This window comes from Dermacentor andersoni, chromosome 1 (genome assembly GCF_023375885.2).
Source record: "Dermacentor andersoni chromosome 1, qqDerAnde1_hic_scaffold, whole genome shotgun sequence".
In the NCBI taxonomy this organism is placed as follows: Eukaryota; Metazoa; Arthropoda; class Arachnida; order Ixodida; family Ixodidae; genus Dermacentor; species Dermacentor andersoni.
This window is the reverse complement of record NC_092814.1, coordinates 215,251,440-215,264,206: the sequence shown is the minus strand read 5'-3', so window position 1 is coordinate 215,264,206 and position 12,767 is coordinate 215,251,440. Positions and strand designations below refer to the sequence as shown.

At 47.3% G+C, this 12,767-nt stretch overlaps 1 protein-coding gene across 2 annotated transcripts in view; it reads right to left on the bottom strand.

Moving 5' to 3' along the window:
- ec (ubiquitin specific peptidase echinus) overlaps window positions 1–12,767 on the bottom strand; it is a 77,555-nt gene that overhangs the window by 26,617 nt on the left and 38,171 nt on the right. For both annotated transcript variants that reach the window (XM_050196215.3, XM_055063257.2), the window contains exon 2: window positions 11,763–11,956. In XM_050196215.3, the coding sequence (XP_050052172.2) occupies window positions 11,763–11,909 (147 nt within the window). In that variant the 5' untranslated portion in view covers window positions 11,910–11,956. The remainder of the gene's footprint in view (window positions 1–11,762; window positions 11,957–12,767) is intronic.

Below are 12,767 nucleotides of genomic sequence, written 5' to 3'. Positions count from 1 at the left end.
GGTCCCTCGCTGCGGTAACCCGTCGTCAGTCACCTGAGGCCTGCTCCGCGCCGCGGCGGCAGTCGGCGGAGTTCCTCCTCGCCTCGGCTCCAAGAAGCCGAGGATGCCTGAGAGGGAGGAACGGTGCCTTCTTTCTTCCAACCGTGCGGCCACAACAAAATAGGCAAAAAGCAACCTGCTGGCGGCGGACCTGTTTTCTGCCCTTCTCCTCTACTTTCCACTTTGCAGTCGGCCGCTGGGGAAGAATGGCCACGCTAGAAGCCGCGTCTCGGCCGCCATCTTGAAGCGTGCCCTCTTGGCGCCGACCCTCAAGCCACCGGCGGGCCCCCGTCCATATGTCCGCGAATGAAGCGGGATATCCTACCGCGCGCTCAAGGCGCCTAACCTCGGCTGACATCACGCAACCATCTGGACATGCTGATAGAGTGCGCGGCACTGTTCTTACGTAGGCGAGGAAGACTAAATTGAAAGACGTGGCGTGAAAAAAAAAAAAAAAAAGAGCAGCTACTGAGCGACTCGGTTTTATAATAATATGCGAAGCGTATAGAATACGGATATATTCTCTTAAATCAGGGAGTTGGGTGCCCACACAGGCTGTTCTCAACTGTCTTGACACTATGGTTCGAAAGATATCTAGTGATCGATAAGTTCGTTGGGTATTCTTCCTTAGCACGCGGTTTTATTTGCTATATGTATGTGAAACATTTCATGGTTATTGTAATGGGAAATCTGGGGGTACTGAAGCGATGAACCATGGTCGCAGGTTTGCTTTCGCAGATGACTTATGCATCTGGGCCGAATTAACAAAGCTTTTCGTTCGTAAGTTGTATACGCTACTGGAGGGGGGGGGGGGGGGGGGCGCCGGCCGTCCTCGCTAATATGTCCAGCATCATGATCGGCTGGCATCTGCTCTAACGAACTGTTCTATAGTGCAAACGTTTTTTTTTTTTTTTTGTTTTTTGTGTGTGTGTGTGCGTGTGTGTGTGAATTCAGGCTTTGGGGCCGAATTCAATAAGCTGTTTTGTTCGTAAGTGCCCTTTGCCTATGGATGGTCGCTTTCGATAATATGTCTGACATTGCGATTGACTACTATCTCCGCATACGAGCTAAATAGATTTAGCCTAAGAACATTTTTGTGTGGATACGGGCCCTTCGGCCTAATTCACAAAGCTTTGCATTCGTAAGTTCTGTTCGCTATTGGCCGGCCACCATCGCTAGTAATATGTCCATTATCACGACTGGCTGGCATCTGCTCTCGCGAACGCTTCTTCTGTCACCTCCCCCCCCCCCCACCCCACAGGTGTAGCCGGCGGAAAGAGGGGTGTCTTCAGACGTATATGACACCTCCCCCACTGGCCCCTTGCACCCCCCCCCCCCCCCCGTTGCTACGCCACTGCTTTCAATGCGTAACACGGTAATCACAATGTAGTGCCAATAAAGACAAAAACATTCGGTTTTCCACCAATGGTATTGACTGTCATTGAAAATTAAAGCAGTCGCAGAACGCGAGGCGTGAGGTTGTAACCTGTCGTCCAATGAGCTACAGATATGCGGTACTGCTAACGCCTGCTTAAGGTTGCGCCGTCCTTTCGAAGCGCGTGCATTGACGCTGCTGTCGCTGATGCCGCAGCGCCGTGGGGGTCGCTCGGCCTGCGCGGCGGCCCACCGGCCCGGTTGGCCAGCCTGTGCGCATTTGGCAGTGGGACGCTGGCCGCGCGGCCCTGGGCGTGATGGATGGCCTCCTACACGGCGTCCTCAGTGGACGGCCGTAGGATGACAGCGCCAGCGACCGCAGGCTAGCGAGGCGGCCGTCGTCTGTGGGAGCTCGCACCACGGAAAGCAGGGCACGCGTCCTTTTAAATTCATGCCTGCAAGATTGGGCAGTTCAAGCGCAGTTGCAAAGTGGTGGCAACTTTTTTTTTTTTTTTTTTTTTTTTTTACAGCTTTTCTTCAGACGTTTCATGTGGCTACCTCAGAGAAACGCGCAGCTTCTATCGACAATCACAGCGATGTGAGTATATAACAGCCGCTTTAGTCCAGAAGTTTTGTGCCTATGGAAAATTTCTTCGAAATAAAAAGGATGCGGTTATTTTAGTGGCGCGAATTTTACCGTAGACTAGAAGAAACAAGATAATGTTTTGCGATGAAGACGACAGAAGGAGACAACAGCTCACTGCGAGTTGCAGGGGCGGAATTCACAAAGCTTTGCTTTCGTAAGCGTTGTTTAGCCGGCCGCCTTCGCTAATAGAAACTCCAACACTGTAACTGGCTGGAATTTGCTCTTACGAACAGTTATTGTGCAAGAAAGTTTTTGTTTAACAGGAGCCCTGATTCCACAAACGGCGCGACGGCTACCTGTGTGTGAACGGGCTCATCTGGCCTCCCTATACAAAATACCGAAGCCTTGGTTTGATACCATGCAATGCCCTGGAGGGACTGAACTAATGACATCACGAGGGTCCGCGGCACCGGAAGCGGCCGCCCGCCAATCGAAAACAAGTCAATCGAAACATTCGTCAGACTCTGGATCCACAGAAGTAATGATTCGCTATGTCCTCAGGAACATACGCTTCACCTAAGATTTTGTTTAAATCCGCGGATGCACCTAAACGTTCTAACAGCCACGAAGAGAATGCCGAAACCCACGCTGACGATAACAACTATCCACCTTTGACGTGCAAAATAAAATTGGTTTCAATTAAAACAAGGCCACCGTAGTTCTCCAAAAGTTAATGGTTTTCATCAAGGTCAAACTTCTCGGCCACCACGTAGTACTGTTTCCTTTCATCAGAACTCCTTGCGCCGCTTGAAACATAGTAGTGTTCCTCGCATATATGGGAACACTAAAGGAGAGCGAACCAGAGCCCTACGACATCTGCTGCAACATAATCACGCGCGGTTGGCTCCGGCCCCACGACAGTCGGTGGTCGACGCATTGATGTTCAGCTTTCTTTTCTCCTACTAGGAGACACGACCGTGGGCCGCGGTGAGCACGAAGTGTGCGCACAAGAAAGAGATTAAAAGGGAGAAAGAAGCAGAACTCTCTCACTGACGCTTCCAGGGGGAGAACAGCTGCGTAAGTGCGTGCTCCGTGGGAAGCAGTCGCGGCGACGCCCGCTTTCTTGCAAGCGCGCACCGTTTCTTTCGCCGTCCCTTTAAAGCCGTCCCAGCTTCCGGCGGGCGTCTCGAAGGAGGAGAGCGTGGAAAAGACCCGCGGTGCGGAGACGCCGGGGCGGAGACCGCGGCGGCGACAGGTGGGGACCGCCGCCCTTGCCAGTGGGTCGCCGGGAGATCGCCGAGCGAGGAGACCCGGGCAGCGGGGGTTTTCGTGCCGGCTGTTCTATGCGACACTGCGTGCGTTAGGTCAGATCGTGGTACCCATGCAGCCATTTATGCGCGACGAGCTTACGAGAAGGCTCGGTGCGGCTTCGCTCGGTTTCATACGCGGGCCACACCGATCGAGCCCCAAGAAACGGTCGCGATCCTCGCGAGACAGCGAGCTCCTATACTGCGGCCGCGCAAAGACACACCCCAGATGATTGTACACCAATGTCGAAACCACGCAGCCATAGAACTACTTTAGAACACGCACACGAACGCACACGAACGCACGCACGCTCAATCCGAAAACTTACAGCCACCTTTCTATGTTTATGGGTGATTCTAATTCTCTATAAATTCAGGTAACCAATTAATAAACTGGCGATGTCCTGTATCAAGCGTTAGAGAAATCGAAATCGCAGGCGTTGATTGAAAAAAAAAATGGCAGTCACTTTAGCATACGCCAAAGAGGGTGAAGGCGAAAGCCTGCGCGCTTAAGAGACATCCATTAAATTACTTGACATTCTCATTCGAATGCGTTGTTACGTCTTATTACTTTTCTCCCACTAAAGGTCGTAGGTTAATAAGGCTACCTTAATTAACTGTGCCTTAAACAATTCCGCCCTAATTAACACCAAATGTCATGGGTTCGAGTGCCTCAATTAACTCTATATTAACCGTGCCTTAATCAACTTCACCGTAATTAGCACCAAAGGTCGAGGGTTCGTCTCCCACCAAAGGTTGTGGGTTCGAGGACACGTAACGACTTCCAACGTATAACCAAAATTTGCTATGGGGCCTGCTGAGGGGCCCTTTAAAATACGCGTTTTTTTTTTTTTTTTTTCTTTACCGCCTGCGTCTTTAAACAGTCATCTCCTTCGCGGCTGCTACACACACTGGTAAGGTCGGGAGCGTAGTACAACAGGCGCATACGGCAAATGAAAAGAAGAGGTAGAAAACAAAAGATAAAGGGTGTTAATGGGTCGCCTAGACGCGCAATTCTGCACCGCGGGCCAAGTAAGCGGAGAAGTGCGCGGAAACATTCTTGGCAGCCTGTTCACGCGCTCCTTCAATGGTTCGCTCGTCGCTCGCTTAGAGTGACTGAGAAAGCAGCCAAGCTTGTGATTCCCGCGCTTTATTTCTATAGTGCTTCAACGTCCGTCCCCCAATTAAGCGTGTGTGCGTGTACGCAATAGGCGAGCAATTGCGTGATAGAGCCGATACTAATTAGACGCTACAGTCCGCGATCACCATCCTCTCGCAAAACAGGTCAGGGCAAAACCTCATTTTTCCTTCCGCCAGGGGTGTACACATATATGTGAAACGTCACGAGGTCATAAGGCATAGAGAGTCAGTTCACGTTCGATGTACAACCGCTACTCGGTCAAAATCGTACAGGGAACACCTAGCTACGTAGAAACGATTGGCAACAACGCTTACATCTACAACACAATTTTACAAAGAAAGTCCGTAGATAACTTGCACTAGGACTGTCATCTATTATAGGTCATCTGTTTCATCATCATCATCAACAACCTATTTTATGTCCATTGCAGGACGAAGGTCTCTCCCTGCCATCTCCAATGAGTCCTGTCCTGCGCCAATCGATTCCAACTAGCGCCCGCGAATTTCCTAATTTCATCTCCCCACCTAGTCTTCTACCGTCCTCGACTGCGATTCCCTTCTCTTGGCACACATTCTGTAACCCTAATAATTCACCGGTTACCTAACTACGCATTACATGACCTGCCCAGCTCCATTTTTTTCTCTTAATGTCAGTTAGAATATCGGCAATGTCCGTTTGCTTTCTGATCCAAGCCGCTCTCTTTCTCTCTCTTAACGTTATGCCTAGCATTCTTCGTTCAATCGCTCTCTGCGCGGTCCCTAATTCATTCTAAGCTTTTTCTGTCAGTCTCCAAGTTTCTGCTCCATATGTCAGCACCGTTAAAACGAACTGATTGTACACCTTCCTTTTCAATGATAATGGTAAGCTTCCAGCCAGAAGCTGACAATGTATGCCGTATGCGCCCCAACCAATTTTTATTCTTCTGTGAATTTCCTTCACATGGTCAGGGTTCCCTGTGATTAATTGACCTAGGTAAACGAACTCTTTCACAGACTCTAGAGGCTGACTGGCGATCCTGAACTCCTGTTCCCTTGCCCGGCTATTCAACATTATCTTTGTCTTCTGCATATTAATCTTCAACCCCACTCTTACACTCGTTCTGTTAAGGCCCTCGATCATTTGTTGCAACTTTCCTCGAGTGTTACTAAACAAGACAGCGTCATCTGGAAACCGAAGGTTGCTGAGATATGCGCCGTTGATCCTCACTCCTAAGCCTTCCCAGTTTAATAGTTTGAATACTTCTTCCAAGCACGCAGTGAATAGAATTATAGAGATTGTGTCTCCTTGTCTAACCCCTTTCTTTATAGGTATCTTCCTACTTTTCATTTGTAGAATTAAGGCAGCTGTGGAATCTTTGCAGATATTTTCCAAGATATTTACGTAAGTGGCCTGTATTCCTTGATTGCGTAATGACTCTATGACTGCTGGTATCTCTACTGAATCAAATGCCTTTTCGTAATCAATTAAAGCCATATAGAGAGGCTTATTTTACTCTGCGGATTTCTCGACTACCTGATTAATGACATGAATGTGACCCATTGTAGAGTATCCCTTCCTGAAGCCAGCCTATTCCCTTGGTTGACTAAAGTCCAGTGTTGCCCTTATTCTATCGGAAATTATCTTGGTGAATATTTTATATAATACTGCGAGTAAGCTAATGGGCCTATAATTTTTCAATTCTTTAACGTCTCCCTTTTTGTGGAATAGTGCAATGTTTGCATTCTTCCAGTTCTCAGGGACCCTTGAAGTAGATAGACACTTCGTATAGTGAACCGCCAGTTTTTCAAGCATTATGTCTCCTCCATCTTTGAATAAATCGACTGTTATTCCATCTTCTCCTGCCGCTTTTCCCCGTTTCATGTCATGCAATGCCATTCTAACCTCATCGCTAGTTATAGAAGGAGTCTCTGCAACCTGTTCATTACTGCTTTGAATGGAGGTATCATGGCTCCTCTGGGTACTGTACAGGTCGGTATAAAATTCTTCCGCTGCTTTTACTATACCTTCGAGGTTGCTGATGATAATACCCTGCTTATCTTTATTTGCATAGATCTTGGTTTGTCCTATGCCAAGTTTCCTTCTCACTGATTTCATCCAGCATCAATTATTTATGGCTTCCTCAGTCTTTCTCACGTTATAATTTCGAATATCCATTATTTTCTCCTTGTTGATCAGTTTTGACAGTTCCGCAAATTCTGTCTTATCTCTCGAGTTGGACACTTTCATTCTGTCGTTTCTTTATTAGGTCCTTTGTTACTTGAGAGAGCTTGCCTACTGTTTACTCCGGTGCTTTACCTCCCACTTCAGTTGCTGCCTCTGAAGCCAGCATAGTTACGGTTTCATTCTTTACCTCTATGTCATCTTCATCTCTCTCTTCTAAGGGTGCATATTTGTTTGCAAGTAGCAGCCTGAATTAGTCTGCTCTTACCCTTACTGCGTCTAGGTTGGCCTGTTTCTTCCTGAGCAACCGTTCTATAGCGCATTGTTTTGATGAACAAAAAGATGACTCTGTTCTTAAAGTTGATACAAATAAGTGATCAAAAATTTGACATGTAGAGAAGGTTACCGAACCCTCGTTATCTATTCCAAACACACTGAAAAAAAAAAAATCGTCTCTGCCAAACAGTACAACTCCATCGCCGCAGTTGGATTATATGAAGAGGCGAACGGCGACTCGCACGACAAACTATTACGATCAATTAACTAATGAAATGTTAACGTATCAAGTTTTGCATTACTGAGTTGAGGAGCAATACGTGTACGAAGTGTTGAAGCATTTAGCATTACCTGAGGTCACTTTGTAATATTGTCCTGGCATGGCAGCGCGTTAGATTTTGCCGATATAGTTCGTTAGTATACTAAAGAAGGTAAGAGAACCTTCATAGAGGAGTTCGCTAAGGCTTCGCTATAATGTGCGATGGACAGTTTTAGCGCGTGATGAAAAACGCAGCGAGAACCTTCCTCGTGCAATTGCACAAGTTCGAGGAACACCCGTTTTCACTGTGCAATAACAAAATTTAGGTCAGCTCCACAGCACTGCAACTTTTCCTTCACAATGATCACGAGGCCCGCTATTTTTTCCAAGTTCCGGCGTAGCTTCTGAAGTCAGCAAATGTGAGTCACATGCTGAGATGAGCAGCCTTAGGTACTGTGGGTATCCGTGTCACAACAAAGAAGAAAAAGACGAGCTGATATAAATAAATAAATAAATAAATAAATAAATAAATAAATAAATAAATAAATAAATAAATAAACTGTGGTATTGCTTTTAGGATGCAGGCATCAGATTACGAAGCTGATGGACAGTGCGTCGTTCCATAATGCGTTTGCACTTACATATTTTCCTAACATGGTCCGCTTTCGAAAACTTGCCAGATCTGAAAAATTCCACAGAATGATACCTTTTCGGCGGCGCGCCTAACGGCACCCGGTAAGCGTTATGCAACAAGTTATCGTTTATGCACCAATTACTCTTCGCGTTAGAACTTCAGCGCCGAAATTGGGCACGAAACAAGCTTTTCGGCGAAGCATGTGTCGCTCGGACTCTTATGACTGCAAATGAGCTGCAACCGTGGTTTCGTTCTTTCCTGCGTCAACTGAGAATTTATACTCGCACGCGGTGATCACCATGATAGCTCCCAAATTCTGCATCCAAAACAATATTTCATTCGATAGTTGTTTCGCTAACCCGCCTTCGGTCACGCGACCTAACTCGCCACTCTCCGTCCTTGCGCGATTACCTCTGTCCTCTCCCAACTTCCCCCAATGAGTACGCTGCAAACGCAAAACTCGCATAAGTCATCCGCTTCAACTTCAAGCCAGCGAGCGTGATGCGGTGCGCGCAGTATAGCTCCTGTCGCTGGGCTCGCTGCCGCCCGGCTTCGCAGAACAGGTTTTCCGACTAGGCTCGCCCACGTCCCCGGTTCAGGTGTCCAACGAAAAGCATTTTGCAAGCGTGTCTTCGCCTTCCAATTTGGCGCGCGAGGGAAGATGCCAGCGTGCTTTTTTTTTTTTTTTCTAAAGGCCGTTTTCCCTCTCTGGGTGCGCATCTCCCTACTTTATTACGCACCGAGTTCCGTATTGGGAGCGCGACCCTAATTTATTTATTTGATACATACTGCCGGCCTGAGTGTCAGGCCTTGGGCAGGAGTGGGTATATATGAAACAATACAGAATAAAGGAATACATTGGTACAAAAATTGCTTATCAGCACCATGCTAACATTGCGCGTAACAGCACTTGAGACTGCGCATAACAAAGTGAGCATTCGATATCACAGCTCACATATATAAAGCAAGAAAGAATACAAGTGAAACAATACAAAAAAAAATTCCGCATAAACAGCATCCCAACGTCGCGCATGACAGCACTCGGCACTGCGCATAACAAAGTATACGATGTTACAGCTCAGAACGAACGCACATAAAAAAACGCATGAACAAAAGATGCTTGATAAACAATGCAATTACTTATCGCAATTGGTCAAGCGCGCACATGAAAGACGAAATAGTGGGGCTTTCGACCACCTCAGCGGGCAGGTCGTTCCAATTACGGATTGTACGCGGAAAGAACGAGTATTTGAAAGCATTCGTTTTGGCAAAATATTCACAGACTTTCCTGGAGTGAAACGATCGAGTTTGCCTTCGCTGTAATGGTTGAAAGTATAAATTCTTATCTATTCCTAATTTATCATGATACAGTAAATAGAAGAGTTTTAGTCTATCACGATACCACCTTGCCTCCAAGCTCTCCAAATTGGCTGTCTGTAAGAGGGCTGTAGGGGATGTTGTCCAACTATAAGAGTTATAAATAAATCTGACCGATTTCCTCTGTACTTTCTCGAGTTTGTGAATGTTAGTTTTTGTATGGGGATCCCACACTACTGCGGCGTATTCGAGGATCGGTCTTACATAAGTTTTGTAGGCCAAGAGTTTAATTTCTGTCGTTGATGTACCTAGAGATCTGCGTAAATATCCTAAGCGTTTCATAGCTTTCCTGGTTATGTAAGTAACGTGATTATTCCAACGAAGATCATGATTAATTAATAGTCCTAGGTACTTGTAACTCGATACTTCAGATAGACTGGTGCCATTGAGGACGTAAGTAAACCTAAAAGATTGAACCTTACGTGTTACCTGCATTGCCACTGTTTTCTTGATGTTAATACTCATTTGCCACGTCAAACACCATGTCTGTACGCAATTTAACGCATTGTTTAACAATTCCTGATCTGCCGGAGTGCGGATTTCTTTATAAATAATGCAGTCATCTGCGAAAAGCCGTGCCACTACAGGAAGATCCCTAATCAAATCATTTATAAAAATCAAGAACAATAAAGGTCCTAGTACAGAGCCCTGAGGGATTCCAGATTGCACAGGGGCGGGTTTAGAAGTTGTGTGGCCAACGGTGACTGCCTGGGACCTGTGGGATAAGTAGGCTGCAAACCATGCAAGTAACGAATCATTCTTGAGTATTGGTCTTAATTTTGAGAGCAGTTTAGAATGAGACACGCGGTCAAAAGCTTTCTCGAAGTCTAAAAATATGATATCAATTTGACTGGACTTGTCGATGGCCAACGTAAGGTCATGAATAGTTTCGAGTAGCTGAGTAGTGGTAGACACACCCCGGCGAAAGCCATGCTGACGGTTGTCAATTATGTAGTTTTGTTCAAGGAATGTCGATAGGTGTTTGGACATGATATGCTCAAGTGTTTTAGCACAAATACAGAGCAAGGAAATGGGCCTATACGATGACACAAGTGACTTGTCGTCTGCCTTTGGAATGGGAGTAATGATGGCTTGTTTCCAATCGTGGGGCAGTTCAGCGCTGTCGAGCGATGTTCTAAATATGAGGCATAGGTATTTCGAGCACCATTCAGCGTATCGGTAGAGAAAAACAGTAGGAATACCATCAATACAAGGTGACTTTTTGATATCCAAGTTAAGCAAGAGCGAAAAGACGCCCTCTTCGCTTATATGAATATCGTCAATAGGTGGTTTGTCGTCGAAACCAGGGAAGCATGGGACGATGTTGTCGTCACTGGTAAAAACCGAGCAAAAATAATCATTGAACGCATCAGCGATTCGCGCCTGATCAGTGACAGTTATCCCTTGCAAAAGAAGGCTGATGGGTGTTTTTTTCCTGGGAGATAGGTAACGCCAGAACTTCTGCGGCGAGGAAGCAAGAAACCCTTTTAAGCGAATGGTTTGGTAGTGGTCTTTCGCCTTTTTAATGGCGTCTTTCAAGGTTACGCGCAGCCGAGACAGCATATCAACGGTAGACGATGAAGGGCGTAGCTGATGCTTTTTTCGAGCCTTTTTAACCCTGCGCCTTAGACGAACAACCTCACGCGTCATCCAGGTGTTAGGACGTTTCATGTAGCGTTTTGTCGGAACAAAGTTGTTTATGCACGAAGTGACGTCTCGGTCGGCTAATCAGCCTAACAGGTTACGTGCAACACGCGAATGCTCTGAGGCCCCGATCATTCGCTTGCTGCTAACCGTGAGCGCCTCGTGGATTGCAGTTCGCGACTATTACGCGTGAGCGTGCTACTCCTCAGTCGTATGACTCACTGTGGAACATTCAATCGCGATGCGGCAAACACCTTTTGTGGCTTAAAACAACAGAAAGCTGAGCTAGGCGGTAAGGATTTGTAATGCAAAGAAGGGGTAAGGCGTGCAGACACGAACACGAGAGAAGTGGACAACACGAACGCGCGTTCGTGTTGTCCACTTCTCTTCTCTTGTGTCCGTGCACGCCCTACCCCATCTTTGCATTATGAACTTTTTGTGGCCAGCCGCCCTCTGCGTCCGGCTTCAGTCTGCTTCGTTCACGTTCAATCGTTAAAACCGATGAACACAATGTAAATACATATAACTAAAACCAGAGGGCACGAGTGCTCAAGATCAGATGAAAAAAAATTCAGACAACAGATTAGCGCGCATAGGTGCGAATCCCGGGGGCAGCCAAAGCGGAAGTAATTAAACTCTAGACTACATATAAATAATAAGCAAACCAACGCTAAGGCTGAATACTATCATTGAGGCTGTAAATAGGGCTGCACAATTTCCACTAATCATGTGAAAACATACCTGGCCCACCTGATGTAAGGTGCGCGCAATTGCAACACGGCGGGAAAATACGAAACAGGGACACGGCACAGTCCAGAAATTCTGCTCTATTGCTCATTGTCTCATCGTACTTTGCTCCAGACACGAGTCTCGTCCGATCAGCACAGCTTTCCCTCCGAAGCAAAGCAGTATACTTGGAACCGCAACACGTGCCAGAAGAGAAAAGAAAGCGCCTGGCAGCCCACCTGTACGGCGCTGTTGAGGAAGCAGTTGTTCTGGCCCGGCATGTTGAGTAGCCCCTTGGTGCGGGTGATAGACATGGTGCAGCGGGGCATCATCATGCTGTGCGCCATGCTGGTGGCGCTCGAGGACCCGCTCTTGGCAGGCGCCATGACTGCCCGTGACGCTCACGCTCCTGGGGCGCAGCTCCTCACGGGCCCTGCGAGGAGATCGAGAACGTTCTTAGTAAGGCACGCATGCCTCCGCGCCATCAAACTTGCAGACTAACAAAACGCTAAGCAAACCCAGCACATTACTTGCCAACAGCCTGCTCTGAGCACGATGCGTGGAGCCGCTATATATGTAGTGTATGAATAGTGAGGAAGCACTCATTTTTTTTTTTCTATGCTCTGTGTTGCCACGTGACATTCAGTTTTCACTTAGCGTTAGTACCACCCGGCGGACGGACTCTCTTTGGCTGCAAGTCCTCCCCGCAACATGCGTGGTATACGAAGCTTGATTATACGGCGACAATCAGAAATGCCGGGTGCAACGAGCGAGCACACGCAGCTCCACCGTCGTCAGTCAACCGTAGTTCAGCTTCGCTCCGGTGGTTCGCGTGTCGCTAGTTAACGGCACAGTTCGCTTGGTTTACGGTTGTTGAGTACGCGATCATAAGCGTCGGCAGTTCCCACGCGCGAGAGTGACCTGTCTGACTCGCTACGTATGGCGCATCACAAATGCTGCACTTTGTGTCGACACATGTTTAATGACCCCACCACCAAGTTTGAAAATAAAGCCGTAATTTTACGATTTGCAAGATAATTGGTACATCGTCCCATCGCCTTCGTTGACTTTCAAAGTTCTCGCTACGGATTCATGGCGAGAAATCAGGCATCGAAGTCAATATTTACGCAGCTGCTTCTCGCCGCTGAAGTCCGCAAACGCGAATTGTGCCGCTGATAGTACGTGCAAGTCAATGACGGTTAGTTGCAGCAGCTGCGGCGTGGGGAAAACACTTTCACTCAGCT